Source organism: Fukomys damarensis, unplaced genomic scaffold (genome assembly GCF_012274545.1).
Source record: "Fukomys damarensis isolate Sample0158 unplaced genomic scaffold, DMR_v1.0_HiC HiC_scaffold_12, whole genome shotgun sequence".
NCBI lineage: Eukaryota > Metazoa > Chordata > Mammalia > Rodentia > Bathyergidae > Fukomys > Fukomys damarensis.
The window spans coordinates 8,716,970-8,744,138 of record NW_022900924.1 but is presented as its reverse complement, the minus strand read 5'-3'; the positions used below and the strand labels follow the sequence as shown (position 1 = coordinate 8,744,138).

The 27,169-nt window shown below is 47.1% G+C and overlaps 1 protein-coding gene across 4 annotated transcripts; it reads right to left on the bottom strand.

The window, feature by feature from the left end:
• Positions 1-768: 768 nt before the first annotated feature.
• Dao (D-amino acid oxidase) lies at positions 769-23,756 on the bottom strand. 4 transcript variants are annotated; one of them, XM_010604005.2, is made up of 11 exons: positions 23,486-23,756; positions 12,225-12,426; positions 11,406-11,562; positions 9,372-9,448; positions 8,271-8,336; positions 6,304-6,358; positions 4,884-4,988; positions 3,660-3,742; positions 2,858-2,975; positions 2,478-2,576; positions 769-1,283 (listed from the first exon to the last, which is right to left on the bottom strand). In XM_010604005.2, the coding sequence occupies exons 2-11, from the start codon at positions 12,416-12,418 to the stop codon at positions 1,152-1,154; spliced, it is 1,086 nt and encodes a 361-aa protein (XP_010602307.1). In that variant the 5' UTR covers positions 12,419-12,426; positions 23,486-23,756; the 3' UTR covers positions 769-1,151. The 4 variants fall into 4 exon arrangements, with proteins under 4 accessions (XP_010602307.1, XP_010602309.1, XP_010602308.1 ...); XM_010604007.2 differs by having other exon boundaries at positions 11,406-11,520; XM_010604006.2 differs by having other exon boundaries at positions 23,495-23,756.
• Positions 23,757-27,169: the final 3,413 nt, after the last annotated feature.

The following is a 27,169-nucleotide window of genomic DNA, read 5'->3' as shown; positions in this document are numbered from 1 at the left end:
CCCTGGTGCTGAAGATTTCAGAGTAAGACTGAAACATGCTCCTGGTACCTAGGGTCTCCAGCAGATGGCCCAACACAGGACTTCTTAACCTCCATGCAAGCCAGTTCCCCTAACAATCATTCATCTATCTATCTATATTTCTATCTATCTATCTATCTATCTATCTATCTATCTATCTATCTATCTATCTCGTCCATCTGTCCATCCATCCTACTGGTTCTGTCTTAGAGAACCCTGACTAATACAGGATCATTGAAGGCTTTCAAAAAATATCTGGCGGCGGGGCGGGGGGCTGGAGATGTAGCTCAGTGGCACAGTGCCTGCCTCAAAAGCACAAGGTCCTGAGTTTGATCCCTAGTACAAAAAAAAAAAAAAAAAAATCTGGGAGATTCATCTCAGGAGGCCCCAGCCAGAACTCAAGAAAGACGTGAAATCCCCATAAGTACCATGCACAGTGAGCTTAGTTTAGGATGGGGTTCCTTGCGGGATGACCCTTGTAATGTCCCTCAATGGTTTCTTGGGGTCACTCTGTGGGTAACTGGTGCCATCTGAGGTGCTGGATGAGGAGCAGGCGTAACATGTCACCAATTTAATACTTCACCTCTCCTGCCTCTTCCACACTCCAGTTCTACCTGTAACTCCCTAGAAAGAATCTTCTACAGCGCCTCCCCAAGTGGATTCCCTGGCAGTGACCGATGTTCTGGGTAAAAGTTTCCATAGTGAGGAGGAAGTAGGAGACGCTGCGTGAGACAACATCAGATAGCAATCTTTGCTGCAGGATTTTTCAGAGCCTTTAATAGGTTCATGTGACTTATAGTCAAGTTATTTAACCTCAGTCATCTTCAATTTCTGTGCCTTTGGGAAGCTGGCCTGTTTGATTTACTGAGTTTTCCTTCCTTCTGAGGACTCACAGGACAAAGTCTCAGCTTTTCTTCACAGTGTCAGGCCCAAAGACAGAAGGGTGACCTCAGCCCTCAGGGGGCTGCAGGTGGGGTTGGACACGTGGGTTCTCTCCCTTCAGGCCCATTTGTAGAAAGAAGCAGGATTGGGGGCAAGGAGTAAGCACAGGGTTTCTGGGGAGCACACTGACTGATTAGTCTGTCGAGGGGAACGGGGAATCCTTGTGGAGAAGCTGACAGTCACTGGCCTTCTCAGAGGTGGGATGGTGGCATCCAGGACAGCTCCTTTTCTTCCAGAATTTTCCCAAAGAGCTTGGCTGCCTCCAGTGCACAGCCCCAGTGAATTGTGAGCCCGTAGCCTCCATGGCCATAGTTGTGGATGACCTGGGAGAGGTAACAGAAAAGGTAGCCCTGTTCAGGAGAGGCTGCAGAAGGGGTCAGGGAAGCTTTATGGCTTGGGAGACTCTGGAGCTTCTGGCGAACCCTGGGCAAAGCCAGATAGCAGGAGCTGCTCTGGGCACTTTGGTGGGACTCTGGGCCCCTGGGAATCATTCACACATCTGGAGGGCACCTGGTCTCTTCTCTTCTGCTTTGAAGAAGGGCCCACTTCCCACACTCAGCACAGGGAAAGTGGAGTCACATTAGACCTTGAGGTCAGAGATTTCCTCCACCTTTGAAGTTCCCTGAATCTCCATCCTCATTCCCATCTCACTCGGGACTGATGAACCCTGTGTTGATAAACAATCCTCTGCCTACCAGGAAGAAGAAAAGCCAGGGCGCCTGGGTGGTGGGTGATCTCTGGATGGCACGGTAATGCATCTTGGGAACTCAGGCAAGACCTCGGGCCTTTGTCAGTATAAAGCCATCGGTAGGAAATTAACTCCATGGAGGATGCTCCCCTCCACATATGCACACAAAAACATTCTTGTGTACACACACACACACACACACACACACACACACACACACCCTGGATACCTGAAGAAGAGGGATGACCTCAGTAGGGAGGTTGCTCTTTTGATGGGCACCCAGCCACCACCTGCTCAGGTCAGGCCCTTCAGCCCCAGACAACCCTCCTACCTTTAACAAGCCCAGTGCCCTGCCCCATGCGAGGAGAACCCACAGAGTTGGTGAGGCAGCGCAAAACAGACATCTGGGAAACAGCTCTGGAGTGAAGTTCAGATCAAATCTCAGGCCTGCCTCTCACCAGTGGTCTGACTTAGGCAAGTAGTTTTACCTCGCAAAATTCGGACTTCCTTGTATACGAGATGGGAGAGCTGTCCCTATCCCAGAGAGCTGCAAGGAGATTCATAGGATCAGCCATGTCCTGGGTTTGCTGCAGTCAAAAGCTTGCTGCTTGTGAGGCACAAAGTACTCACTTTTCCTTCTACTCAACTGCAGACTAGCAAACCAAGGCATTGCCCTCTCTGTGACTTCGTGCAGCTCTTTTACCATCGCCAAGCCTCAGTTTCCCTGCTTGTAGGGTGAAGGACATTAGCCACCCTGTCCTCAGGCTGTGTGGACGCGTTGGAAATGGGAGTCAGGGAGGGCAGTGCTGTCCTTGCCAGGAGAACGTACCTCAGCCTTTGCAGATCCAACACGAAGCCGTTCCCTTTCCAGCCGGATCTGGGGGCGTACTGGCCGGAAGCCAGTATATTCACCAGCAGTTCTTGCATTCTGGAAAACACGGAAACGGAGACTTCTGCTACAAGGACATGACCTTGTGAAGACAGATAAGTTGTTCTGGCACCTCGGGAGGGAGCAGTTCTTAGCGATTCCCAGTTAGACTGCATTAGCCCTTGGAAAAGACTTCTGTGTACCTGGTCCAGTCCCAGTGTATTCCGTGGTGTCTGCTGGAGTTAGTCTGCCCACTTATCCCAGAGGTGATATCTTCCCCTCCTCCAGGGGGTTCAGGACCAAGCTGCTGGGTTCCCGGTCTCGGGCACTCCTTCCCTTACCTTCAGCGTGGGCTCCAGCCTGCAGCAGCCTTTCCAAATGGTGTCGTGGTCCTGGGAACTGTTTATCTCGCTCCAGTTCCCCAGCTGGAAGATGCCTCCAAGAGTAACTGCTTGCATCCTAGATAAAAAGGAGGACGGCCTTTGAGATGAACGAGGGTCGTCACCATCCTCTCCCTGGCTAACCTCTGAATCGTTACCACAGTCCACACTGCCATTCTGCTAACGTCACTGTCACCAGCGCCTCGATCGCCACCGTCACTGCCGTCGACGCCACTGACCGCTCTACCCTCACCACGACGCCGTCCCCTCCGTCAGCACCGCCTTCCCTACTCCCGATGACTGGCGCATCATCGGCGTCAGCCGCATTCACCATTCACACCTGTACTGTTAGCATCACTGTTGATATTTTCATCTCCTCCGTGCCATGAACCCGGCCACCGAGTCAGGCACATCGTGGACACGGCCGCCGAGGCCGCCATCCCTGCGGTTCCTATCGCTGCCGACCCCAGTCGCCGCTCCCACTCCCGTTCCCGTCATGGGTCACCTCCACCACTTCCGGTGTGGCTACCGTCACATCTGCCACCTTCATCCCAGCCTCACTCCCACTGTTTTCCAAAAGAATATTTCAGAGAGACGACAATCACGGCTGAGTCCTACCTCCCCAGGGATTTAATTGTCCAAACTCACAGAACACGGGAGAACACGGCAGTGGACACTAAGCAAAGGGCCTGGGGCAGGAGAAAGGAGCATAAAAAGGCACGAAGGTCCCCTCTCTTCCGCCCTACAGGAATTAGGTGTTTACCCTGGGATGATGTACGGGGATGTATAAATGCCGCTCTTGGGATCGTGGGTGAGAACGAAGTGCTTTATCCAGGGAGCATCCACCTGTGGGTTCAGGACAGAGAAGCACTGTCACGGAAGCTGGACGAATGGGCTACTTTTGACCTTGCTCTCCCCTGGCCGGAAGTTCTAACAAGAGAGACAGGGCCAATTCTTTGGCCTTCTCGTGACCCCTCTGGCCCAAGAATGAACCGGATCACTTGCCTTTTGCAAAAGAACCCACCCTGACTGGGAGTTACCCCAGCTTCCTGAAGGACTGCGCACCCTCGGCCCTGTGTCCCTAGGAGAGCCCGAGCACCGCAGGTAAATGGGTATACTCGTTAGCACTCATCAGTGCCACATAAGCCTGCACACGTATGAGTGCACACACACACACACATACATGCCCACCAATGGGCATGCACTTACACACTCACCACCTCCCCCCACACTCACACAGAGTGAGAGGTAGCATGAGAGGGGCGATGGGCACAGCTCCAGGCCCTTAAACCAGGTTGCCTGGTTTCTAATCCCAGTCCCGCCTTGTACTGCCCTGTGAATATGTGCGTGTGTGTTACTTGACCCCTCTGTGCCTTGGGCTCTCCCTCTGCAAGGGGGCAATGGTGCTATGGCAGTACCCATCTCAAAGGGTGGTGGTGAATTCATTAACACAATCAAGTGCTCAAGTCTATTCCTGGCACTTCGTGAAGTCCCTAAATGTTTGATATTTTTATTACGATACAGTTACCTGCAGCAGCTCCCGCCTAGGTACACAGTTAGCCACACATGCTTTGATCTCAAGAAGAAATCCCAGTGGGGGTGCAGGCTTGTAATCCCAGCACCTTGGAAGGCCGAGGCAGGAGGATTACAAGTGCGAGCCCACCCTGAGCAACTCAGCAATTTAGCAACACCCTGTCTCAAAATGGCCTTGGGTTCAAGTTTGAATACTGCCAAAAAATAAAGGAGAAGGAAAAGAAAAAGGAGGAGGAAGCGGGAAGACAGGAACAAGACTGGGAGCAAAAACAAATCCCAAAAGAGAATGCTTGGAATGCCAAAGGCAGGTTGGTCCTTGCTTCTTACATCAATCACCCAAAGTTGGGGTTAGTCTAGTGGACGTTCCCAGTGGATTCGCTGGCTTTGGAGAGGAAACCAGCATGGACAGCAATCTTCCTACCAACAAAAGCTGGAGGTCTCAGCCCATACCCACCTTAATGATCTGCCCCCGGCCTGGCTGCAGCAATGGGTCTGGCTGCAGTGCCCCTGCCCACACACCAGTGCAGTTGATAATCACATCCGCCCCGCCTCTGGCCACCTAGAAGCAACCAAAAGGGAAAGGGGGTGGGAAGGGATGAGGACCCTGGTGTCCCCTTTCTTCCCTGCTCCTACTCCATGGCTCTCTGCTCCCTATGGAACAGTGGCAAGGGGCCTATGAGGAAACCAGAGGAGATTGGCTCCAAAGCTTTCTGCCACTTCCCCAACATGTGACCAGACATGTGCCTTTACCTCCAGGGGACTCGGCCGCCCAATTACAGGAAAGGGCAGGAAATGCCTGCTCACGGGCTGCTCTGCGGGGCTCAGGCAACCTTACTAAGCCTTGAAGAAGCCAGAAAGGAAACCAAGGTAGTTCTCTTCCTCCTTCTGACCTTTCTTCATTTTGTTCCTTCTCACTCTGTCAAAACATTTGTGTTGGAAATGCTGGAAGCCCCAGCCCTGTCTATGTCTGGGACACTTGTTAATCGATAATGCGATGCATTGAGACCCACGCGCACCCCACCCAGCCCATCCTGGTCACAGTGACTCCCCTCCCAGGGGACACACACTTTGCAATGCACTATTGCTGCTCTATAAGCCTTGTGTTGGAGTCAAGTCATGGACCTCAAATGCCCATCAGGACCAACCCAGCACAGGCAGGTCCTCGCTACACAATGCAAGTAGCTATGTGTGCTGACCACCTTCTGTGTACCAAGCAGTTTTCTGAGAGCTGGAGATGATGGTGTCATACAGTCAAGGTCTTGGTACACGGCCCGTGGCTTGATGGTGGCAGCTGCGCCAATCCTTATGATGATGGGGTGACTCTGTCCAGTGTCCCAGCTCGGGACCTGGACTTCGCAGAGACATCAAACCAGATGTCAGTAGGAAGCATTCTAGGGTCTGGGCCTTGGGAGTGGAGTAAAGACAATACTAGAGGAAAGCAGCTGGCTCTCCAGCCCTTCAACTCACTGAGGCTCAGATATAAATTAGCCCCCCTTTTTTCTTGAGACAGGGTCTTGCTATGTCGTTCAGGCTGGCCTTAAACTCATCATATGTAGCCCAGGCTGGCCTTGAACTTGCAACAATCCCCCTGCGTCAGGCTCCCAAGTGCTGCGATTACAGGAGTGTGCCACCATGCCTGGCTAAATTAACCCTATAGCCACTGCAATTTCACTGTTCCTTTGTTCCTATAACAACACAAGGCAGGCACTGCCTCTCTCAGCATACCTGAGACCTCCTGGGATTGAGAAGAGGGCCTAGGGTCTGGGGCAGGGCTAAAGGGGGTGCTAGGAGCCTGAAAAGGGCCACCAACCCAGCAGCAGGAAACAGAGGCTTTCTTCCAACCACATCCATTCCCTCCCTGCCCTGCAGCTCACCTCCTCCAAAGACTCCACCTTCCGCTGGAAGAATTTCACTCCCTTCTCGGTCAACCTGGGATAGGCAGATACATCAAAAGCCTACAATCCAGTTCTTACCCCTTCCCTCCTAAAGTGACATAGGGAACCTTTCTATGGGCTCCTTGAGAGACTGGCCATATCACCAAATCAATCATGAGCACCTTACTGGACTAGTGGTCCACAAAATGTCCACAGGGGAGCCATGTCCTCAAGAGGCCCTGCCCTTCTTTGGGCAAATGCAGAAGGCTCTTTCTAACGTTTAGTGAGGGATTGGGACCCTCTGCACTTTCTCCCTTTCAGTGACCACCACATTGCTTTGTAATGTCAAAGGGGATCAGGTTTGGGATGGAGGAGGGGCAGCCTCGGGCCAATACCAAAAGCTCTTCTGTCAGAAGCAGGGTGTGAGGAGGGAGGCAGACTGGGGACATCCATTCCTCCCTTTAAATGTCCAAGAGTGGGACTGGGGATGTGGCTCAGTGAGAGGTGCCTGCCTAACATCTGCAAGGCCTTGGCCTCAATCCTCAGCCATACAAAATAAACATCCCAGAGGAAAAATAATCCCAATATAAGAAATATAGTGGGCCAGGGATTTATCTCAGTGGCACTGCACCTGCCTTGCAAGCACAAGGTCCTGAGTTTGATCCTGGGTACCCCCTTTAAAAAGTAAAAACAAGAGGGATGTGGTGGTGCACACCAGCAGTCCTAGCCCTGGGAGGCTGAGGCAGGAGTATAGCCCAGCCTAGGCAACTCAGTGACTTAGTGAGAATCTGCCTCAAATTTTGAAAAAAAAAAAAAAGAGGAGAGACTGGAGAAGTAGCTCATTGCAAAGGCCTTGGGTTCAACCCCCAGTGCTGAAAGAAAGAAAGAAAGAAGAAAAGAAATATAGTGGAAAAAACCCCAAAAGAATGAGAAGTAAGATGACATAGATAAAGTATAATGTCTTCATCTAGAAATTTCCTCAAGATAAAAAAAATTTGGGAACATTTTCTCCTAGAAGACTCTGGATAGGAGCCATTAAGTGTTCCACACTTATTAGAAGAAATAATCACATCAGTACAGCTGGCTGATAGCTAGTAAACTGATAATAGTAAATCTGGCTGATAACTAGAATCGTCCAAGGAATTTCCCAAATGACAAAATTCTGAATGAACACTTCTCCCCGGGGTTCTAATTCATTAAGTATAAAGTAGAATCCTGAAATTTATATTTTGAAATATTTCCCTCAGTCATTTGTAAAAGTCACATTTATTCCATATTTTACAAAAATATTAAAGTAATAAAATATAAAAATATATGCAATCTTCCTTAATATGATTGTATATGGCTTATAAAAATCAAAATCTCCCTCAAGCTAGTGTTTGCTAATTTGCAACATAATGAGATTTTCTATTAACCTCAAGAACAAAACAAGCACATCAGGGGCTGGGGATTTAGCTCAGTGGTTCCAATGCCTGCCTCACAAGTGCAGGGACCTGGGTTTGATCCCCAGTACCACCCCCCACAAAAAGACAAGCACTTCCATTATCATCTGATGAGTTATCATTGTTCTAGAGATGCTGGCCAAAGCAATTAGAGAAGAAAAGAGAAAGACAGAGAGCATTAAAGGAAACTATATTTTTAAAATGAGTAAATAATCTATAAAATTTAAGAGAATCCATTTATAACAATTATAAAAATTAAAATTCCTCACTAGGACCTTTAGTGAGGTTACTAATAAATACAATGAGTAAAAAGCTCCCCATGTGATTCTAAAGCCCAGTTGGGTGAAAGAACTGTGGCTTAGGTACACAGTGGGGATCAGGAGCAAGGATAGCTCCCATGCTTCACCTAAGGGTTTTCTTCAACCCTAAGAGTTGAGCAGAAAGGAGGGGAATGCCCTGATCAGTCTCCTCCTACAGCTCGGTCCCTGGGAGGTGCCTCCTTCAAACTGAACCTTAAGATCTTACCTCTCAGTCAGCCACTCCAAGTAGCGCTTCCCTTCTATGATCAGGCTTGTGTTGAACCAGCCATAGCTAGAGTCACAGCAGGCAAAAGTTAACAATAACAATTAGAATCAGCCACTTCTGAAGACTGCCACGTGGAGATGGGATCAACATCATTCTGTGGATTCCCAAAAGCTAGAGCAAGAACCACTGGGTAGTGTGTATGGTAGGTGGAGAAGAGCAATTCTGAGCTTCATGCAAGAAGCTTTCTATCAGACAAAGCCAGCCCTGGCATTAGGAAATTTAAGTGGTGATTGGATGTACAGTTGTAGAGGGTATTCAAATATGGGATGGGGTGAAGAGAGGACCAGAGAGGTATTAGGCTGTAGAGAAAAGAAAAGGATTTGGAGCCACATAAACTGGGTTGGAATCCTAGTTTGGTCATGTGGCTGTGTAACCTCAGGAAGCCATTTAACCTCTCTGAAGCTCAGCTTCCTCATCTACAAAACAAGGTAGTAACATGGAGTGCTATGGTTTGAATGTTGAATGGCCCCCACAGGTCCATATATAAGGCTTGGTCCTCCAATGTACAGCTGTTGGGAGGTAGTGGAATCTTTAGAAAGTGGAGCCTAGTGGGAGGTCTTTGGGACACTGGGGGAGGTGCTTCACTCCAAAGGGATTGTGGGAACCTGCCCATCCCCCTCACTGCTTCCTGGTTTACTATATGAGCATTCACTCTAGCACATGCTTCTGCCATGATGTACCAACCTCACCAGTGACCCAAACCCATGAAGATGTCTGACCTTGGACTTGAACCCCCAGAACTGTGAGTCAAAACAAACCTCTCCTCATTGTCTTTACTTTACAGATATCCTGTGTCCAGTATTTTATTATAGTAATTCAAAGCTGACTAATCCACCGGGCCTTTGGGCTTGAGATCTGGGATTTCATATCCTCTGCCTCCCCAGCCCAAAACCCACATGGACAGACACCAGGAGACCAGGATCTGGGGGTTCTAGGACTGGATGGAACAGGAAATTTGGTGCCCTCATTCTTTTCTGCCTTCTGGACAGTTCCATCTGAATTGTGAAACCTCAGCCCCTTTGTGCAAGGCAGTAACCTCACCTATAACCGGGAAACACATCCAGCTCTCTGGGAGTCAGTTTCCGAAATCCCAGGACTATGTCTTTCCAGAAAGGGTCCTGAAGAGGAAGAAGAGAAGGGGCACAGGGATGGATGTGTGGTGATCAATCATAAAGATGATAACACAAATCTATACAGTGCTTATGTGTGCAAGGCACTGTCCCAGTCATTTAACTTACATGGAGCTATTGAATTTTTCATAACAAGCTATTGTGTTAAATACTATTCTTAGCCCCATTTTTAAAGATGGATCCATTGAGCTTTAGAGAGCTGAGATTTGAACCCATAAGATTTGGCTCCACAATCCATGTTCTTGATGACTAAACTCAGTTTGCGAGCAAGACTGGGGGTGAATGGTGGGGTAAAGTTCAGAAACAGGAGAGAATGGAGCAATGGTACAAGTCACAGAATGGTGAGAGTAGAAGGCAGTGGGCAGAGAGTGTCAGACAGCCTGCCTGGAGACCCCAAGCTCACCACCAGTGAACTCTCTCAGACTCTGTTTTCTTGTTGCATTGAGGAGTCAGTAATCGCTCTTGGCCTCATGAAAGGTGACCGGTAGTGTGGACAACACATTAGCATAGTGGTAAAGACTGAATAACCTTGAGAGTTGGGCAAAGGATGTGTGGCACTGACCTATGCCACCTTCTCCAGGCAGCCTAAGAACATCTCTCAGGGCTGTGATATTCCTCTTTGGAGCCCTACCACCCAGCTACATCCCAGCTCTTTCATTTTTATATTGAGCTAGGGTCTCACTCAGCCACTAAGTTACCCAGGCTGGGCTTGAACTTGCAATCCTCCTGACTCAGCCTCAGAGGGCTGGGGTTACAGGAGTACACTGAGGCTCCCAGCACCAGCTCAGCCTCTGTGTCTTTCGGTAAGTTATTCCATTGTGATGGGCCTCTGCTTTCTCATCTGTAAAATGAGGATAAGAGTGGCACTTACTTCTTGGTTATTGTAAGAATCAAATGAGTCACTAGTTGTTGTATTAGGACAGGGATTGGCACCATATTTGTTGTTGTGAGTGATTAGTTCCACCTTGGGGACACACCCTCAGATCTCCAGGGATGTGTGACAGCCTCTGGTGTCACACGAGGTGCTCACCAAGGCTGTTAGCTGTCTCTGTTCATCAGAAGAGGTTTTTTTAATCCACCAATTTAATAATACATATATATTTTTTCTATGTATATTGAAGACATAGAGTTCTTCCATATTGTTCAGGCTGTCCTGGAACTCCTGGGTTCAAGTGATCTTCCTGCTTCAGCATCCTGAGTAGCTGGAACTACAGGTGTACGCTGTCACCCCTGACTAACTTCACTTTAAATTCTAGTTGTACTTTCATTTGTTTACTTTTTATTAGTACATGTTTGCAGTATAGAACAATCGTATTCATTGTAGGGAGTTGGCACAGGTACATAGCGAATCTTAATTCTTTTTATTTCCCTTCCCCTGTCCTCCGGGGGCTGGGTGCTGGGTATTTGGCTCAGTGGTTCCACTGCCTGCCTCACAAGCACAAGGGCCCGAGTTCGATCCCTGGTACAAAAAGAAAAAAAATTAAAATTTATTTTTAGTCAGGCACAGTGGCCTGCACCTGTAGTCCCCACTACGCGGGAGACTGAGACAAGAGGATCTCTCAGCCCAGGAGTCTGAGACCAGCCTGATCACTATAACAAGACTTGGAACTCAGTGGTTCCACTGCCTGCCTCACAAGCACAAGGGCCCGAGTTCGATCCCTGGTACAAAAAGAAAAAAAATTAAAATTTATTTTTAGTCAGGCACAGTGGCCTGCACCTGTAGTCCCCACTACGCGGGAGACTGAGACAAGAGGATCTCTCAGCCCAGGAGTCTGAGACCAGCCTGATCACTATAACAAGACTTGGAACTTGCCTTTCTAAAAATAAAAAGCAACAAAAGAAAATGAGCCGAATTTGAAGCCAGGAGTCAAAGTACTCAAAGTCTGCGCAGGCTCAGGGCCCCTGCCTAGCCTGGATCCCTCAGGGTCAAGGGCTCCTCACTCACCGGAACAGGTTCGCGGAAGAGGTTGTAACCTGAGACCAGGGCCAGGCCCATTTTGTCAGCGTTGGTGGAGTGGATGTGACTCAGGAGATAGTCAAAGGTCTGCTGGTTCCACTCCCTGAAAGGGTCACCCAGAATGTTGGTCACCTCATATCCTGAGCTGGATGAAAATCTTCGGGTCAGCTGGCCTGGGGCCTGACTGGGCTGGGGGGGACACGTCCTAGATGCAGACACCCACCATGGTTCCTCCTGCAACGCTCCCAACACCCCACAACAACAAATAAACAAACAAAAACTCCACCGTTTTCCCATTCATAGGATGGGGAACAAGGAGGCTGAACGTGTCTCATTGTAACCCCTGGAGTGCTTGTCCAGCCTGGGCTCGTGTAGTTGATGAAGTTTAATGAAGGCTTCGATCTGACTTTAGGGTCTGTGGTCCACATGATTCAAGTCTGGCTTTTTTTTTTCAATCTTCTTGAGTTAGGGCTCTTGCTCTGTTACCCATATTGGTCCTGAACTCCTGGGCTCTTGTCTTACCCTCCCCAGTAGCTAAGACCACAGGTATGTGCCACCATCCAGCTCCTTAGTATTTCCTTTATGTTGTGCCTGAGCTTCCGCAGGGACTCATTCACTGCTCCCCACCCTCTGGTATGGGGATCGAACTCAAGACCTTGCATTCGCCAGGCAGGAATGGGGCCACTGAGCTAAATCCCCGGCCCTAAGGAACTCATTCTTGGTGAGGAGACAGGAGAACCCTGGCGGAGAGAGTGGCCCCTCTGCAGCCCCAGCCCCCAGACTGCCCTGTGAGACGCCCCCACTCACATCTCCTGTGGGGTGCTGGGGCCAGAGAGATAGGGCTGCCAGAGGCCGGCCGCCACGTCGGTGGTGGTGAGTGGGGTGAAGCGCTCTGCGTAGATCTTCAGCTCCAGCGGCTGCAGGGCTGAGTGGTAGCGCTCATAGATGCAGAGGGCGGTGGACAGCCCAATGACCCCCGCTCCAATCAGCACCACACGCATCGTGTCAGCTGTCAGAAGGAAAGGTTGGTTGAGGCTCATCATCATCCTCATCGTTAACTTTATCATCGCCGCCATTGAGTACCGGAGACTCAGAAAGGACCGCACACCGCCGAGCCCTTTTCATACTTCATAATGAAGACCCACAGCTCCAGGATGCAGCGGTTGGTCCACCTTCCTGTTTTGCAGGGGCAAACATTGAGGCACAAAGAGGCAAAGTCGCTTGCTGAAGGTCACGTGGCTGGTAAGCAGCCTCCCTGGATGCTGTGTCTCCAGTTGGGAATGTGAAAGGGTCAGCAGACCACGTGGCCCACGGTACCCGGGTTAGTCTAGTGGTTAGGACAATACATGCTGGCTTCAACTCATAGATCGCAGCTCTGCCACCTACCAACCCCTAACTTTGGACAAGATGCTTCATGGACTTCAACTTCTAGGAACATACTGGGGAGGACGGATGGAAGACTTAACGTATTAGATCAGGTGTTCAGTGCAAGAGAAGTGACTGAGGGACTTTGTGGTCCATCGGCTGCGTCCCAGCTCTGAGTGCTTCTCGCTAAGTGCTCCACGCACGCCATTTCATCTAACTCTCAAAATGATCTTCTGAGGGGCTGCTTCCATTGGTCCCATTTTACAGAGGAGGAAGCAAAGTCCCAGAGAGGTGAGGTCACAAAGCCAGTAAGGGGTGTTGCTGGGAACTGACTGCAATTCAAGTGAACTTGACACACACGTATTGCACACCTACTAGGTATGCAATAGCTACCTGACATAGTTATGGGCACATCAGGTACAGGCTCTGGCCTCATCCTCTGTCTCTTACAGCACAGAACCAAGCTTGCCTTGGGGTGCTGGGCTGGATGAGGCCTCAGAAGTTTAAAAGCCCTACCAGTATATATATCTTTTATTTACTTTTGGTTCTGGGGATTGAACTCCAGTTCTTGCACTTGTAAGGCAGGCGGCAGAACCACTAAGCTAAACGCCCAGCTCTTTTACTCATTTTTTTTCTTTTTTTGGTTTTCTGAGACAGGGTCTCACTATGTAGTTGAGACTGACCTGGAACTCACTATGCAGCCCAGGCTGGTCTCGAACTCACAGCGATCCTCCTGCCTCAGCCTCCCGAGTGCTGGGAGTGGGCCACCATGCCCAGCCATACTCACTTTTAATCTTGGCTAACTTTAAATATACAACCTACCAACAGCAGATACAGATTCATGTCACAAGAACCACATCACTGTTCTTTCACTAGATACATCTTGGAATAGCATCAATAGACTGGAAAGCTGAGAAGGGCCACTCCTTTGAAACAACCAAAAGCCTTTGTTCTTCCTTTTTCTGCAGAACCTTTCTTAGAAAAAGCAGGCCGTTCAACAATCACAACCATGTATCTCTCCTCCTAGAATATCAGCACTCTGGTTGCAAAAGGATGTCATCTCGGGGGTAGCACCCTGTTCAGAGCTGGAGTGATCCTCCTTGCTGGGGTTCTATCCCAGGAAATCACTCCCAGTCACCTGCCTGAGCCCCTGCTCCGCTGCTTACAACCATGGAAACCAGTGGTCTGATTGCTTCCCTGTGTACCAGTGTGACCAGGTGTGTGTGTCGGCTTGGACAGCTAGCCTGATTGGAGGTTTATAGAGAGAAGGACCTCTATCACCCCCTAAACCTACAGGCTACAAAGTGGGATGAGGAGAACCGTGACTTGTTGGATTGCAAAGACTGTAGGTCCTGGAAGGAAACCACTTATTTGAAAATATGTAGGAATTGTTTTTCTTGTGACCTAATTTTTTTTCTCCTCTGTCGTTGGTTTGTTTCGTAGAGGTGGTTTGATTTTTATTCCCTATTTTATTTTTCTTTATTATTATCTTTATTTTTTAAAATTTGGTCTCTTTTTTTTTTCCGGTCTTTCTTGTCTTTTCTCTCTTTTCAAAATTTGTTTCCCCAACATTTTTTCTTTTTTTCTTTAATTTACCCTATTTTTCTCCTTTTCCTTTTCTTGGTTACTGTTTTTATTTTATTTTATTTATTATTATTATTATTATTTTTGGTACCAGGGATCGAACTCGGGTCCTTGCGCTTGCGAGGCAGGTACCAGAACCACTGAGCTAAATCCCCGGCCCAGGTTACTGTTATTTTGTACTACTAATTTCCCTTTACTACTTAATAAGACCCTTCAGTTCACTTTTGTCACCTTCTTCTCATCCTCCATCACTTAATTTTTCAAATTCTACTCTTTTCATACTCCCAGTCCTCACAATTTCTATTCACACTAGTATAACCATTAAGTTTTATAACTCTGTAGATAGTTAACTATAACTTAGTATGGTTGAAAACTATTATATTGTTTTGTTTTCTTTTTCTTTCTTTCTTTCTTTTTTATTTTTGGGACCTTCCACTTGGCAGAGGCACCACTGGACTAAATCCCTAAACATTGCTGTCTTTTCAGTGGAGGTAAAGTTGTTTCATTGAGTAGATATTTACTATAGGTAGCTGTTTTGTGTTAGTGTTTATGCTATTATCACCGATTTCTTTTCTATGGTTAAGGGTGATGCATTACTGATTCCTTGGGGTTTATCCACATCATTTGTATTTGCTGCTATTAGTGTTGCTGATTTTACTGCTAAAGCCAAGGGTGTTGCCATCAACTGTTTTTTTCTGTGTGCCAATATCTGGATTGCATGGGGTTGTAAATAATACTGCAGCCTATTACCAAAGAACTGAACACCGGGCCAAATAAGCTATAACCTCCCCTCCCAAATAAATGGAGGTGGTTGGATCCTGGAACAGAGGCAAAGACCAATAGTTAGCCACTCCAGAGGATATCTCTGAAAATAGATATTAACTAAAGAGGTCTCTTTACTAGCAACGAACCTACTCACAGTCTGCAAGCCTCAGCACAGAAAGCAAACAGAAAAATAGAAACATGAGAAGACAAGGCAACAAGGTGCCTCCCTCCAAAAATTCCCAACTCCCCCAAAGCCCATCCAGGGGACATAGAGGGAGAGAAAATAAAAAGCCAAAATATGTGAAAGAGTAACAGTGGAGGTAACAAAAACAGATCGATAAGGTGTTCAGCCAATTCAAACAAGGTTTAATTAAACAGATAATAATCTTAATGAAATAATTGATCAACAAGTCTACAGAAGACCCTACTTAAAAACAGCAGATAGGGCCAGGGATTTAGCTCCATGTCACCACACCTGCCTCCCAAAGCCCAGGTCCTGAGTTTGATCCTCGTTACCAAACACAAACGAGCAAACAAACAAAACGCAGAGCTAAAGAAAGAGATGTAAAGCATGGATGGCCAGAATCGAAAAGAATTGGAGTCCATAAAAAAATTCCACACAGAAATCCAGGAGATTAAAAACTCTATTAAATGTAGGAGCAGCAGGTGTGACCAGTGGGAGGACAAGTCTGAGTTTGAGAAGACAGGGCTGTAACTGGTGATCAGTTAATGAGAGATAGCTTCAAAAATGACAAAAGAACATAAAAAGTGGATCCAACAGCTGCTGGTTGACACAAAGAAGATTAATCTAAGATTACTTGGAACTGGTGAAAAAGTAAGAAGACAGCACAAAGGGCATAAAAACCCCTTTTACGAGAGTAATAGAAAACTTTCCACACATTGAACAAAGAGTTTAACATACAGGAGAGTGAGGCATATGCAACCCTAAATAGGCATGATAGAAAAAGACCACTGCACGACACATGATAGTCAGAATACCAGGAGCCCAAGACAATAACAGAATCTTCAAAGTTGTTAGAGAAGGCAACGAATCACTTATAAAGGAAAACCCATCAGAATTACAGACTTTTCAACACAACCTTAAAGGCAAGAAGAGTTTGGAATGCAGTATTTCAATCAATAGAAGAAAACCTGCAATGATATATCCAGTAAAATTACCTTTCAAAGCTGATAGAGAACGAGGCGTGATGACACATGCCTGTAATCCCAGCACTGGGGAGGCTGAAATAGGAGGATCGGCCAGGAGGCCAGGCTGCACTACGGAGTGAGTTCAAGGCCAGTCTCACAGTAGTGAGACTGTGTCTCAAAACAAAACAAAAACCAGGGCCTTGGATTTAGCTCAGTGGTTGCCTTGCCTGCCTCAGAAGCACAAGGTCCTGAGTTCAATCCCCTGTACCCCCCCCCCCAAAAAAAATCAATAGCATTCCTATACACTAACAATGAACTCACTGAGAAAGATATTCGGAAAATGATACCATTCACATTAGCAATTAATCTAATTTGGGAAATGAAAAACCTCTACCATGAAAACTATAGAACTCTAAAAAGGGAAGTGGAAACAACCCCAGGCACGTTCAACTATTTTGATCTTTGACAAAGGGGCTAAAAGCATACACTAGAGGAAAGAGTATCTCTTTAATAAATGGTAGTGGGGGGCTGGGGATTTAGCTCAGTGGTTCCACCACCTGCCTTGCTGGGGAAATGCAGAAGAGTGAGTCTAGACCCACATATGTCACCATGTACTAACTAACATAAAAATGAATCAAAGATCTAATGTTAAAGCAAGGTGTGGTGCCACACGCCTGTAATCTCAGTACTCCAGAGGCTGAGGCAGGAGGATCGCTATGAGTTCGAGGCCAGACTAGGCTACATAGTGAGTTCAAGGCCAGCCTGAACTACATGATGAGACCCTGTCTCAAAAGGAAAGAGAAGAGAAGAAAAGAGCTAATGTTAAAACAGAAACACTTAATCTTCTGGAAGATAAAATAAGCAAAACTCTTCCACATAAGTATAGGCAAGGACTTTCTGAACAGAATCCCAAGACACAAGGAAGAAAACTGAGAATCAACAAACAGAATCTTATTAAAATAAAAAGCTTCCGCACAGCAAAGTAAACAACCAACAGAATAAAGACACCACCTACAGAATGGGAAAGAAATTTTGCCAGCTATTACTCAGAGGACTAATATCTGGAATACGTAAAGAACTCAAAAAATTAGATCCCTCAAAATAAAAGATCTAATCAAATGGGCAACTGAAATGAATAGGCACTTCTCAAAAGAAGTACAGATGGCCAATAAGTATATGAAGACATGTTCAACATCTCTGGCCATTACTGAAATGCAAATTAAAACAAGGAGATCCTGTCATACTCCAGAAATAAGAGCTATATCAAGAAATCAAATAATAACAAATGCTGGTGTGGCTGCAAAGAAAAAATATCCCTTCGACATTGTTAGTGAGATTATAAACTAGTACAATCACTATGAAAATGAGTGTGGTGGCATACGGCTGAGGCAGGAGGATTGTCTTGAGTTTGAGGCTAGCCTGGGCTGTATAGTCAGTTCAAGGCTACCCTAAACTACACAGCAAGACCCTGTCTCAAAAAATATCTGTAGAGATTCCTCAAAAAAAACTAAAACTAGAAATTCCATTTGACTCAGCTATTTCCCTCCTAGGTATCCTCCTGAAAGAGTTAGTCATCGTATTACAGTGATATATGCACACCCATGTTTATGAAACACAATTCGTAACAGTAAATATTAGAAATGGCCTAAATGCCCATCAGCAAATGAACAGATAGAGAAAATGTGATATTTAAAATAATGGAGTACTACTCCACCATAAAGAAGGACAAATGCGAGACATTTGTAGGTACCTGGATGCACCTTGAGGCCATAGCATTAAATAAAATAAATCAAGCACACAAGCTTAAATAGCTCATGGTTTCTATTCTTTGAGAAATCCAAACAAGAGCAAAATAAGAGGTAGAAAACAGGAAGCAGGGAGATCTTTTCCAAATGGGAGGGGGAATAAGAGATGGAGAGAGTAGGAAGCGAGGAAAGGGGGAATAAAAGAAATGAAGAAAAAAAGGAAATAGACCTTTTTATTTTTAAATTTGTATTATTATTGTTTGTTTTTTGAGACAATGTCTTGTTGTATTGTTCAGGCCTTGAACCCACTATGTAGCCCAGACTGGCCTTGAACTTACTACTGCCTCAGCCTCCTGCATACTGAGGTTATAGGAGTGCCCCACCATGCCCACCTCTGTATGTTTTTGTTTTGTTTTGCTTTGTTTTAATTGTAGTTTCTGGAAGACTCACTCAGCAAATCCATCGTTTGAAGGAAATCATGGCACAGGACTCAGCCCAGAATGGACTTTTGTCTGGGTCGACATGTAAGCATTTCTTTGCTAAATCGCACAATTTCAGAGAGTTTAGGATAGCTTCTTTTCAAGAGATTGTGTTTCCTTGATTTCAGGCAATTGCACTCCGGCAAAAGCAGGATTTTTATGAAACAGCTCCCTGTGCCTTTGGATTAAATCCCCTGAACACGTCATAATATGATAGAGCTGGTCAATATTAGAGTCTCCAGGAAACAGGGGCTTGCAGTTACCAGACAACCAACGGCCCAGACATCAACAGTCTTGCTATACTTGACATCTCTAACCAGTAGCTCTGGTATTGTGACTGTGTCCAAATCCGATTCTAATAACCTGAAATAAATGCTTTTGGATTTCTTGGTAGTCTAGTCCATTTGGAAAGTGTTTCAAGTCATCAAGAATTGTGAGGGAAGGGCTGGGAATTTAGCGCAGTGGTTCCAACGCAAGGTCCCGAGTTTGATCCCCAGTACCAAAAAAAAGAATTATGAGGGAGGCCACGTATGCAGTTCAGTGGTGCTGTGCCTGTCTGGCAAGTGCAAGGTGCTGAGTTTGATCCTCGTACTGAAAAATAATTGTGAGGGAAACAAATTCAAAACCTAACTAAGTACCAACTGTTTGGGGTTTTTTCTTATGCACTTCCAACAGATTCACCAAATTTTGGTGGGGGGTGGTTGTAGTTCTTCCCAGGGATCAAACTCAAGCCCTTCTGCTTTTGAGGCAGGAGGCGTAACCACTGAGCTAAATTCCCGGCCCTCCCATAGCATTTTCAAAATCCGATTTGTCATCACTTTCTAAGAAATTGTCCACCACAATTCTTTGGGTCTTTATTCCTATACTTCGCCACCGTTCCCTAACTCCCTCGTCCAACCAATCCCAGGCTGTCAGGTCTTTCCATTTTAATTTAAAAGCAGCAGGAATTTAGGTTGGGTTTCCTCAAATCCTCTAGCCTGGAAGGATCTGAAGATTCCCAACTCCCGGCAGCAAATGCGGATTGACTTGGGTGTGCCCTGGGGCAGAGGGTCCCATCCCCTCCGGCCAGCCTGTGAGATGTCCTGGGGGACCGCAGGGCACTGGCTGCTGTAGCCACAGCAACCACCACTTCCTGGACGCCAGCGGGTGAGAAGACCTAGCAGCTTTTGACCTTAAACTGTTCTGCAGGCTCTTGCTGAGGCAGAACAAGAGGACTGTTTGTGCCCAGAAGGGCCAGATTCGACTTTCCCTCCTTTTACCTCACCACTGTCCTCCCACGACGTCGGCTCCTGGCAACTCGGGCCTATGACCCTGAACAGTGGGACATTCTCAACATGGCCTAGTTTTGTAAAGCGGGGTGGGAAATGGCTCCAACCCACAAGAACTGGACTCTGCTGGGGTTTCAGAAGCCAAATTGGAGATACACTCAGCAAGCAGAAAGTGTCTTTCTTCCAGGCCACTCTTGAGGCAGCTCGGACCTGAGCGTGGATCCTGGGGACTGGGGGAGCAGGCCCTGGACGCTGTCTCCTCCCTTCCCTGTCCTCCCACACTTTGCCTCAGAGGACCCCGCCACCTCAGCAGACAGTAGCCCCAATGTCATGAGCCATCCCGAGGATTCAATGACAGATTTTGCTTAGCTTCCCAGTGATGAGCCTGGCACAGAGTAGGCCTTCCGTACATAGTGGTACACACCGGGGGCAAAACAAAACAAAATCCACCTGATATGAAGGAGGAGAGAGGAAGAAAGAGAAGTCTGAACTGTGTGACCTTTGTCAAGTTCCTTCCTCTTTCTGGGTCCTCTGTCTCTGCATAATCTCTGCATCATCTTTTTTTTTTTTTTTTTTTTTGGTACCAGGGATCAAACTCAGGTCCTTGCACTTTCAAGGCAGGTCACCGAGCCACTGAGCTAAATCCCCGGCCCTCTGCATAATCTCTGAAGATCTGCCTGTGTTTCCACCATCAGAAGGTAGAGGAATCAAGCGCTTTCCTGTGTTTTCCAATTTCCTCATGGTAAATCTGAGAGGCAGCAGGGGTAGGGAGGCAGCAGTAACGGCTCAGACGGATGGTCAGACAGATCCAGGTTCACAGCCTGACTGGGCCCAGCTCCTTAACCCGACTGGGTGAGGGTGTTCAAGCTCCTCAGTCTGCCCAGGCCCAAGGGCGTCCCAGGACGCACACTCGGTAAAATCAGGAGGTCCCAGGCTGGCCAGGATGAACTAACAAAGCTCCCTGTTTCAGGGGGGGTCCTCCCCAGAATATGAGTCCAGGATGGCAGGGACTTCTGTCTTCTCCATGGCTCTGTTTACAGGTCCTAGGATAGTGGTTGGCCCCATAGCAGGGATTCGATGGAGGGATGTGTGGGTGGGTGGATGGATGGAGTTCTTAAAGAGATCAAAAGAGAAAATACTTACAAGTGCTTGGGACCTCACACATGACAATAGTGAGAGTCACTGAGTTCAGTTTGCAGATGAAGATCTGAGGCTCACAGAGGACAAGATCAACTATTCAAGGTCATGAAGGTTAGAGGAAGAGCTGGTGTGGGAACCCAGGTCTGCTTTTCCCAGAGCTACACTTTTCCCATTCTCACACAACCCATGAAATTCAGCAAAGGACGGAGAAAAAGAAAAGTTGCTGGCTTTATAATAGTGATGTTTGAGCTGGAAGAAGAGCAGCATTTGAAAATGCCGAGGAGGCACCTAGATTAGAAAAAGTGACTTAGGAGCTAGGGGTTTAGCTCAGCGGTTCCAGAGACTGCCTCGCAAGCGCAGAGACCTGAGTTCGATCTCTGGTACAAAAAAAAAAAAAAAAGAAAGAAAAAATCTTCAAAGATGAGCTAGACGTCCTTCTGAGAGTGGGAAAACAGGTCCAGAGAAGAGGAGCAACCAAGCTAAAGAAATTAGGTTTCAATAAAGGGCTTATTCTGTGGAAGGCAGAGAAGAGAACTAACACTGTGGGGAGAGTGATAGTAGCAGCTATTATTTTCAGCTCCTCATTTATGTCAGTCATTGTACTAAGTAAGCACTTTTGAACATCATCTGATGTAATCTTCCCATGGAAAACTCTGTGTGTGTGTGTGTGTGTGTGTGTGTGTGTGTGTGGTGGTTGTGTGTGTGTGTGTGTGTGTGTGTGTGTGTGTGTGGTGCTGTAGTTTTAATCTAGGGCCTTCACACTTTATTTCACAACATGATTTCTTGCTAAGTTGCTATGCTGCTTGCTCAGGATGGGCTTGGACTTGGAAATCCTCCTGCCTCAGCCTCCCACAGTGCTGAGATTATGAACATGTACCAAGATGCCTGGCTAGAGGATACTTTTATGCCCACTTTGCAGCTGAGGTAACTGAGGCTCAGATAAGCGAAGGTCACATGCCAGAACACCCACTTGGTGAGAAGCAGAGTCCAGGCCAGCCTGATCCCTGATCACTGAGCCGGCAAGTCACGTGATCAGAGCAACCCAAAGCCCAACGGGTAAAGAAAAGCAGCCAATGTTTCAGCAGTTCCAAAAACCTAAAATCCATGGGAATTTTTAGTGTGACCGTGGGAATAGAACTGAAAAGGAAAACTAGTCCTAAGTTAATTCTCTTTTGAAGAGAACACATACTATATGAAACAAATGTGATACTGACGATCTAGCAACTGTGTGTATCAAAACGCAATATAAATGCATTAGATTTTCATGAGAAGCAGGAGCCAGATTGTAAGCTCTAACAGACCTAGCCTCAGGTAAAATCACTCACGCGTGTAGCTAATGAACCTCCCAACCTGCGTATACACAGCTTGGTTATTAAGCCAACCATTTTTTTGTTGCTGATGTTTTCATTAATGTTGTATTTCTTTTTTTAACAGTGAATGCAATTTATTGATGTTATATTTCTTCCGTTTTATGCCCATTCCTTCAAGCATGCATGCTTTGAGTATCCATCCAAAAATATGAAGCACTGGGGTCGTTACAGTGCAGGCACACACATGCATGCCTATTCATGATTGTAACATACATGATTGTGGAGGGAGAGGAGACGCTACTTATCTGGGTCCCCATAACTTGCTGCGTGCGTGGAGATGGCAGTACAGATCCCCTGCAACCCCTCAGCTGCTGTAGGGGACAGGGACCACTGTTACCCTCACTCTGCAGCCAGGGACTGAGGTTCCGGGAGGAAAAGTCACTCACCCAAGATCACTCCACCAGTGCGGGACAGCATTTGGATCTGACCCACTTCTTGCTGAGCTCCCTGACTCACACCCTAGCAAAATGTGGGCTGCTGCAATCAGCCGGCACTTGGCGCTTTTCTGCTTCTCTTTCAGGCTTGTCTCTGTTTGCTGATAACCTCTCCTGTACCCCAGAAAGCAATCGGAGGGAGCTTATGCCTCCGGCTGGTAGCTACATAGCAAAATAATACAAAAGATTTGTCCTAAGACAATGAAAAAGTCACAGGTGAAGCATAAGAATGAGAAACAGAAATCAGCTCTTTCAGGTGAACCACAGCACTACATTTTATGGGTTAGTATTTTCGGAGTTTAACTGTGTGCGTGGGGCGGGGATGACTGGGTACTGAACCCAAGGCTTTCCCACTGATTTACCCCTCCAGCCCTTTTTACTTTTTATTTTGAGACAGGTCTTGCTAAATCACTAAGTTGCCCAGGTTGGGGGTGCAACTTGTGATCATCCTGCCTCAGCCTCCTAGGGTGCTAAACCTAATCCTATCCCTAACCCTCACCCTAAGTGCCGGGACCACCATGCTTGGCAGTTAGCTTTAAAGTAGAATAGAGGCTCTAAGAGCTCCAGACCTAGGCTACTCCCTCCACCTCCCCAAATGACCCCTGACCGAGTTCTTGCCTGGTGCCCAGCTCCTTGCTGAGCACTTTCTATTCATCACCTCTTCTGAGTCTTGGATTCACCCAGCAAGAGGTGAGATAAGATCTCCATGTTGCCAAGAAGAAACTGAGGCCCTCTGTCCTGCCGCAGTCAGGGTGCACCTGACACTCACCCCACGCACCGGACTTCTGGAGAATCAAGGCGGCTGCTGGGGACCCGGGGTCCTATTTCTGGAGGGAGGCTCCTGGTTCTGGGGAGTCTTGTCTTCTGCCCTCTGCCTGTCTGCTGGGTCTGAGCACAAGGTCAAAGTCTGCAGTGGTGGACAGGGTACAGTGCAATGGGTGGAGCTCGGCAGTGCTGCTCCCAGGGTCTGGACTCAGCCCCAGCCACCGGGAGACTTTGTCTTTCTTGCTGTCACTGAGAACTGCCTGACTTTTCTGGCTCATCCCAAACCCCTGTGCACAGGCCAGGGGGAGGGAGGCAGGGACAGCCGGCAGGTGGGCGGGATTCTTGGAGAGCTGATGGGCACAAGGAGGTCAGTCTCCCCGGCCAGCTGGAGACCGTCCTCTACTTCCCACTTTCCACTGGCAGAGGGAGGGTCGTTCCCTGGGCCACGGTGGGCCTGGCCTGCAGGGTTGGGGGTGTCGACTGCAGTCCCCAAGTGGACACCAGGGGCACAGGATGGGGGCTTGCAGGCTGCCCAGCCTGCCCACTGCCGTTCTGGGACACTAGACAGATGAGAGACTTGAGGAGATGCCCGTTGGGGCTGGGAGGATGTGTGGCTCTTTGCTCCCGTATCCCAGAGACGCAAACGGCAGTGCTCCAGAGCCTTCCTCTGCCAGGGTCAGACCTGGATTGGGGACTGGTAGAGGCCAAAGCTCATCAAGCATCTTTGTATACAGGTGGAAGACAGGCCCAGAGTAGGACCAATAGCTCAGGGGGAGGTACCAGCAAGGCAGCTTCGGTGGTCCAGCCTCCACCACCCTCCCTCAATAGAAGGGCAGAGGTGGAAGAAAAACGGACGCAAGATAATCAGTGCTTAGTAGTTTTTCCTCTCCCCTCCCTCCCTTCCTTGCTTGCTGCTCCCTTCCTCTTTTCTCCTCTCTTTTCCTTTGCTTTCTCTCTTTCTCTTTCTTTCTCTCAATCTCTCTTTCACCCTCTCCCTCTCTCTCTTTCTTTCTTTTTTGCAGTTCTAGAAGTTGAACCCAGGGCTCTCACCATGCTACACAAGGGTTCCACCGCTGAACGGCACCCCCCGAGCAATTATTTTTAAACTTTGAATTAGTTATTTTAAAATTTTGCAACAGGGCCTCACTAAGTTCCCCAGGCTGGCCTTGAACTTATGATCCTTCTGCCTCAGCCTTCCGAGGAGCTGAGTTGAAAGGAGTGCACCACCATATCTGGTTCATTTCCCATCAACAACAAAAAGTAGAGGGGTTGAATCGCGCCTATTGCACTGTATCCTAAGTCACTGGGATTTTTTACGATAGTATGTAGCACCTTTATTATCATACAGTCCTAGTGAGGTTCCTTCTGCCTCTAGTTCATCATGGAGCGCAAAAGTTCACCAAAATTAGCTGTAGTTTCATGTTCCTCCACTCCCTTCCTAGTAGTGATTTCTATTTTGTGAATTGTGATGTACCGCTTCTACCTACCTGACCTGAATTTAGATCAAAACAACCCCTTAAGGTAGGTGCTGTCATTATCATCCCCACTTCGCAGCTGAAATTCAAAAATTCATTCATAGCATCCGGTAAAACCAAACAGAATCCTATCCTAAGACCAGTGTCCCAAAGGGCCGGAGATGTAACTTAGAGGTCTTGGCCCTGATGGGCAAGGACAGGGTCTTGAGTTCAATTCCCAGTGCCTATTAAAAAAAGAAAGACCCAGTGTCCCTGAGGACACATCAGTCAGAAGGCTGGTACCAGAGTGATCCTAGTGGCTGGACGTGATGGCTCAGCTACTCTGGAGACCGGGCCAGGAGGATGGCAAGTTTGAGGCAAGCCTGGGAACATAGTGAGAACTTGTCTCAAAACAATATCGGAGGAATGAGGATATAACTCAGCTTGCCTAGCATCCATAAGGTCCTACATCCAGCCCCTAGTACTAAAAAAAATAATTCTGGCCCCAAAATGGAAACAAGACAGTCTATCGGCTGCAGTGGAGGAACTGATGTTTTCAAATAATCACACATTGGAACTTTATACAGTAAGGAAAGCGAGAAATACAGCCACATAAAACAATCTGAATGAATCTCAGTCTTGTGTGGACCAGAGAAGCTGGACACACAATAGCTGAGGCTGCATGCTTCTGGGTTTTTCTGTTGTTGTTTTTTTTTTGTTTGTTTTTGTTTTTTTGAGACAGTCTCACCATGTAGTTGAGACTGACCTGGAACTCACTATGTAGCCCAGGCTGGTCTCAAACTTACAAGGATCCTCCTGCCTCAGCCTCCTGAGTGCTGGGATTACAGGTGTAATAATAATAATAACAATAATTATTATTATTATTGTTATTATTATTATTATACCTAGAATCAGATCAAACTCAGGACCTTGCACTTGCCAGGCAGGCACTGTCAGTATTATTATTTAATTCAGGAAAATAAGATTAGGAGAAACCTATTGTTTTGTTTGTTTGGCACCAGGGATTGAATTCCGGACCTTGTACTTGCAAGGCAGGCGGTGGAACCACTGAGCTAAATCCCCAGCCCGTTTGTTTGTTTTTTGAGACAGTCTCACTATGTAGTTCAGGGTGGCCTTGAACTCATTATGTAGTCCTCACTGGCCTTGAACTTGCTACAATCTTCCTGCCTCAGCCTACTGAATACTAGAATTACAGGTGTGTGCGACCACAGGCAGCAGCACCTTATGATACAAACACATGTCTGTAATCCTAGGCAGGAAGATCCGAAGTTTGAGGCTAGCCTGGGTTAGTAAGCAAGACACTGTCTTCGAAAACAAAAACAAAACAAAACTGCAGAAAGTAAAATTCCACAGAATCTTCTTGGCCTTGGCATAAGGAAAAGATATCCCTCAGAAAGGATGTGAGATTTGTTAACTTTATCAGGAAGCATAATTTTAAAAAGAAAAAATAGAACCCACCAGTTTACAGTCAGGGAAGCCAGGCATGGTGAGACACACCTGTAATCTCGGCACTCAGGAGGCTGAGGCAGGAGGACCAACCTGAGTTTGAGGTCAGCCAGGGCTACATAGTGAGTTCAAGGCCAGACTGAACTATATAAGAAGACCCTGTCTCTCAAAAAATAAGTTACAGTTATGGACTCTGAGACCCAAAGAGAGGAAAAGATGTGCCTCAAATCTCCAGGGCTATTGGGCTCATTCAGAGGGCCACGTGAGAGTAAGGCCCTCTCTAGCACCCTCAAGTCCAGAGATCTTAGGTAAGCATACAGGGGAAGCTCCAGAAATTTGAAAGCAGTTTCTGTTAATTTGGCTAGAACTGGCCAGAAGAGTCAAAAGTCCTGTTTACTCAATGGCTGGTTGATGAATAATGTAACCTCCTAATAGCTCAAAATACTTTCAGACCAGAGCAGAACCTTGGAGAATTCTCTATTAGTCATAAACCAAGGTGAGGGAGGAGTATGAGGATGTAAAACAAGCAAACTCTCTCAGATGAAATTGGCTTTATTATAATTGTTCTAAGTACTACGGTACCCTCTACTAATATACATAACACAGAAAGCATAAAGAAGAAAAGTAAGAATCACCTGCAGCCAATCCTACCACCTGGAAACAGCAGCCATCTATTGGGCCAATGTCCCCAAACTTTAAGATAACATATGAAGTGGTGACAAAGCATATTGTGCATGCTGTTTCCTGCCTTACACTTTTATCAGTAA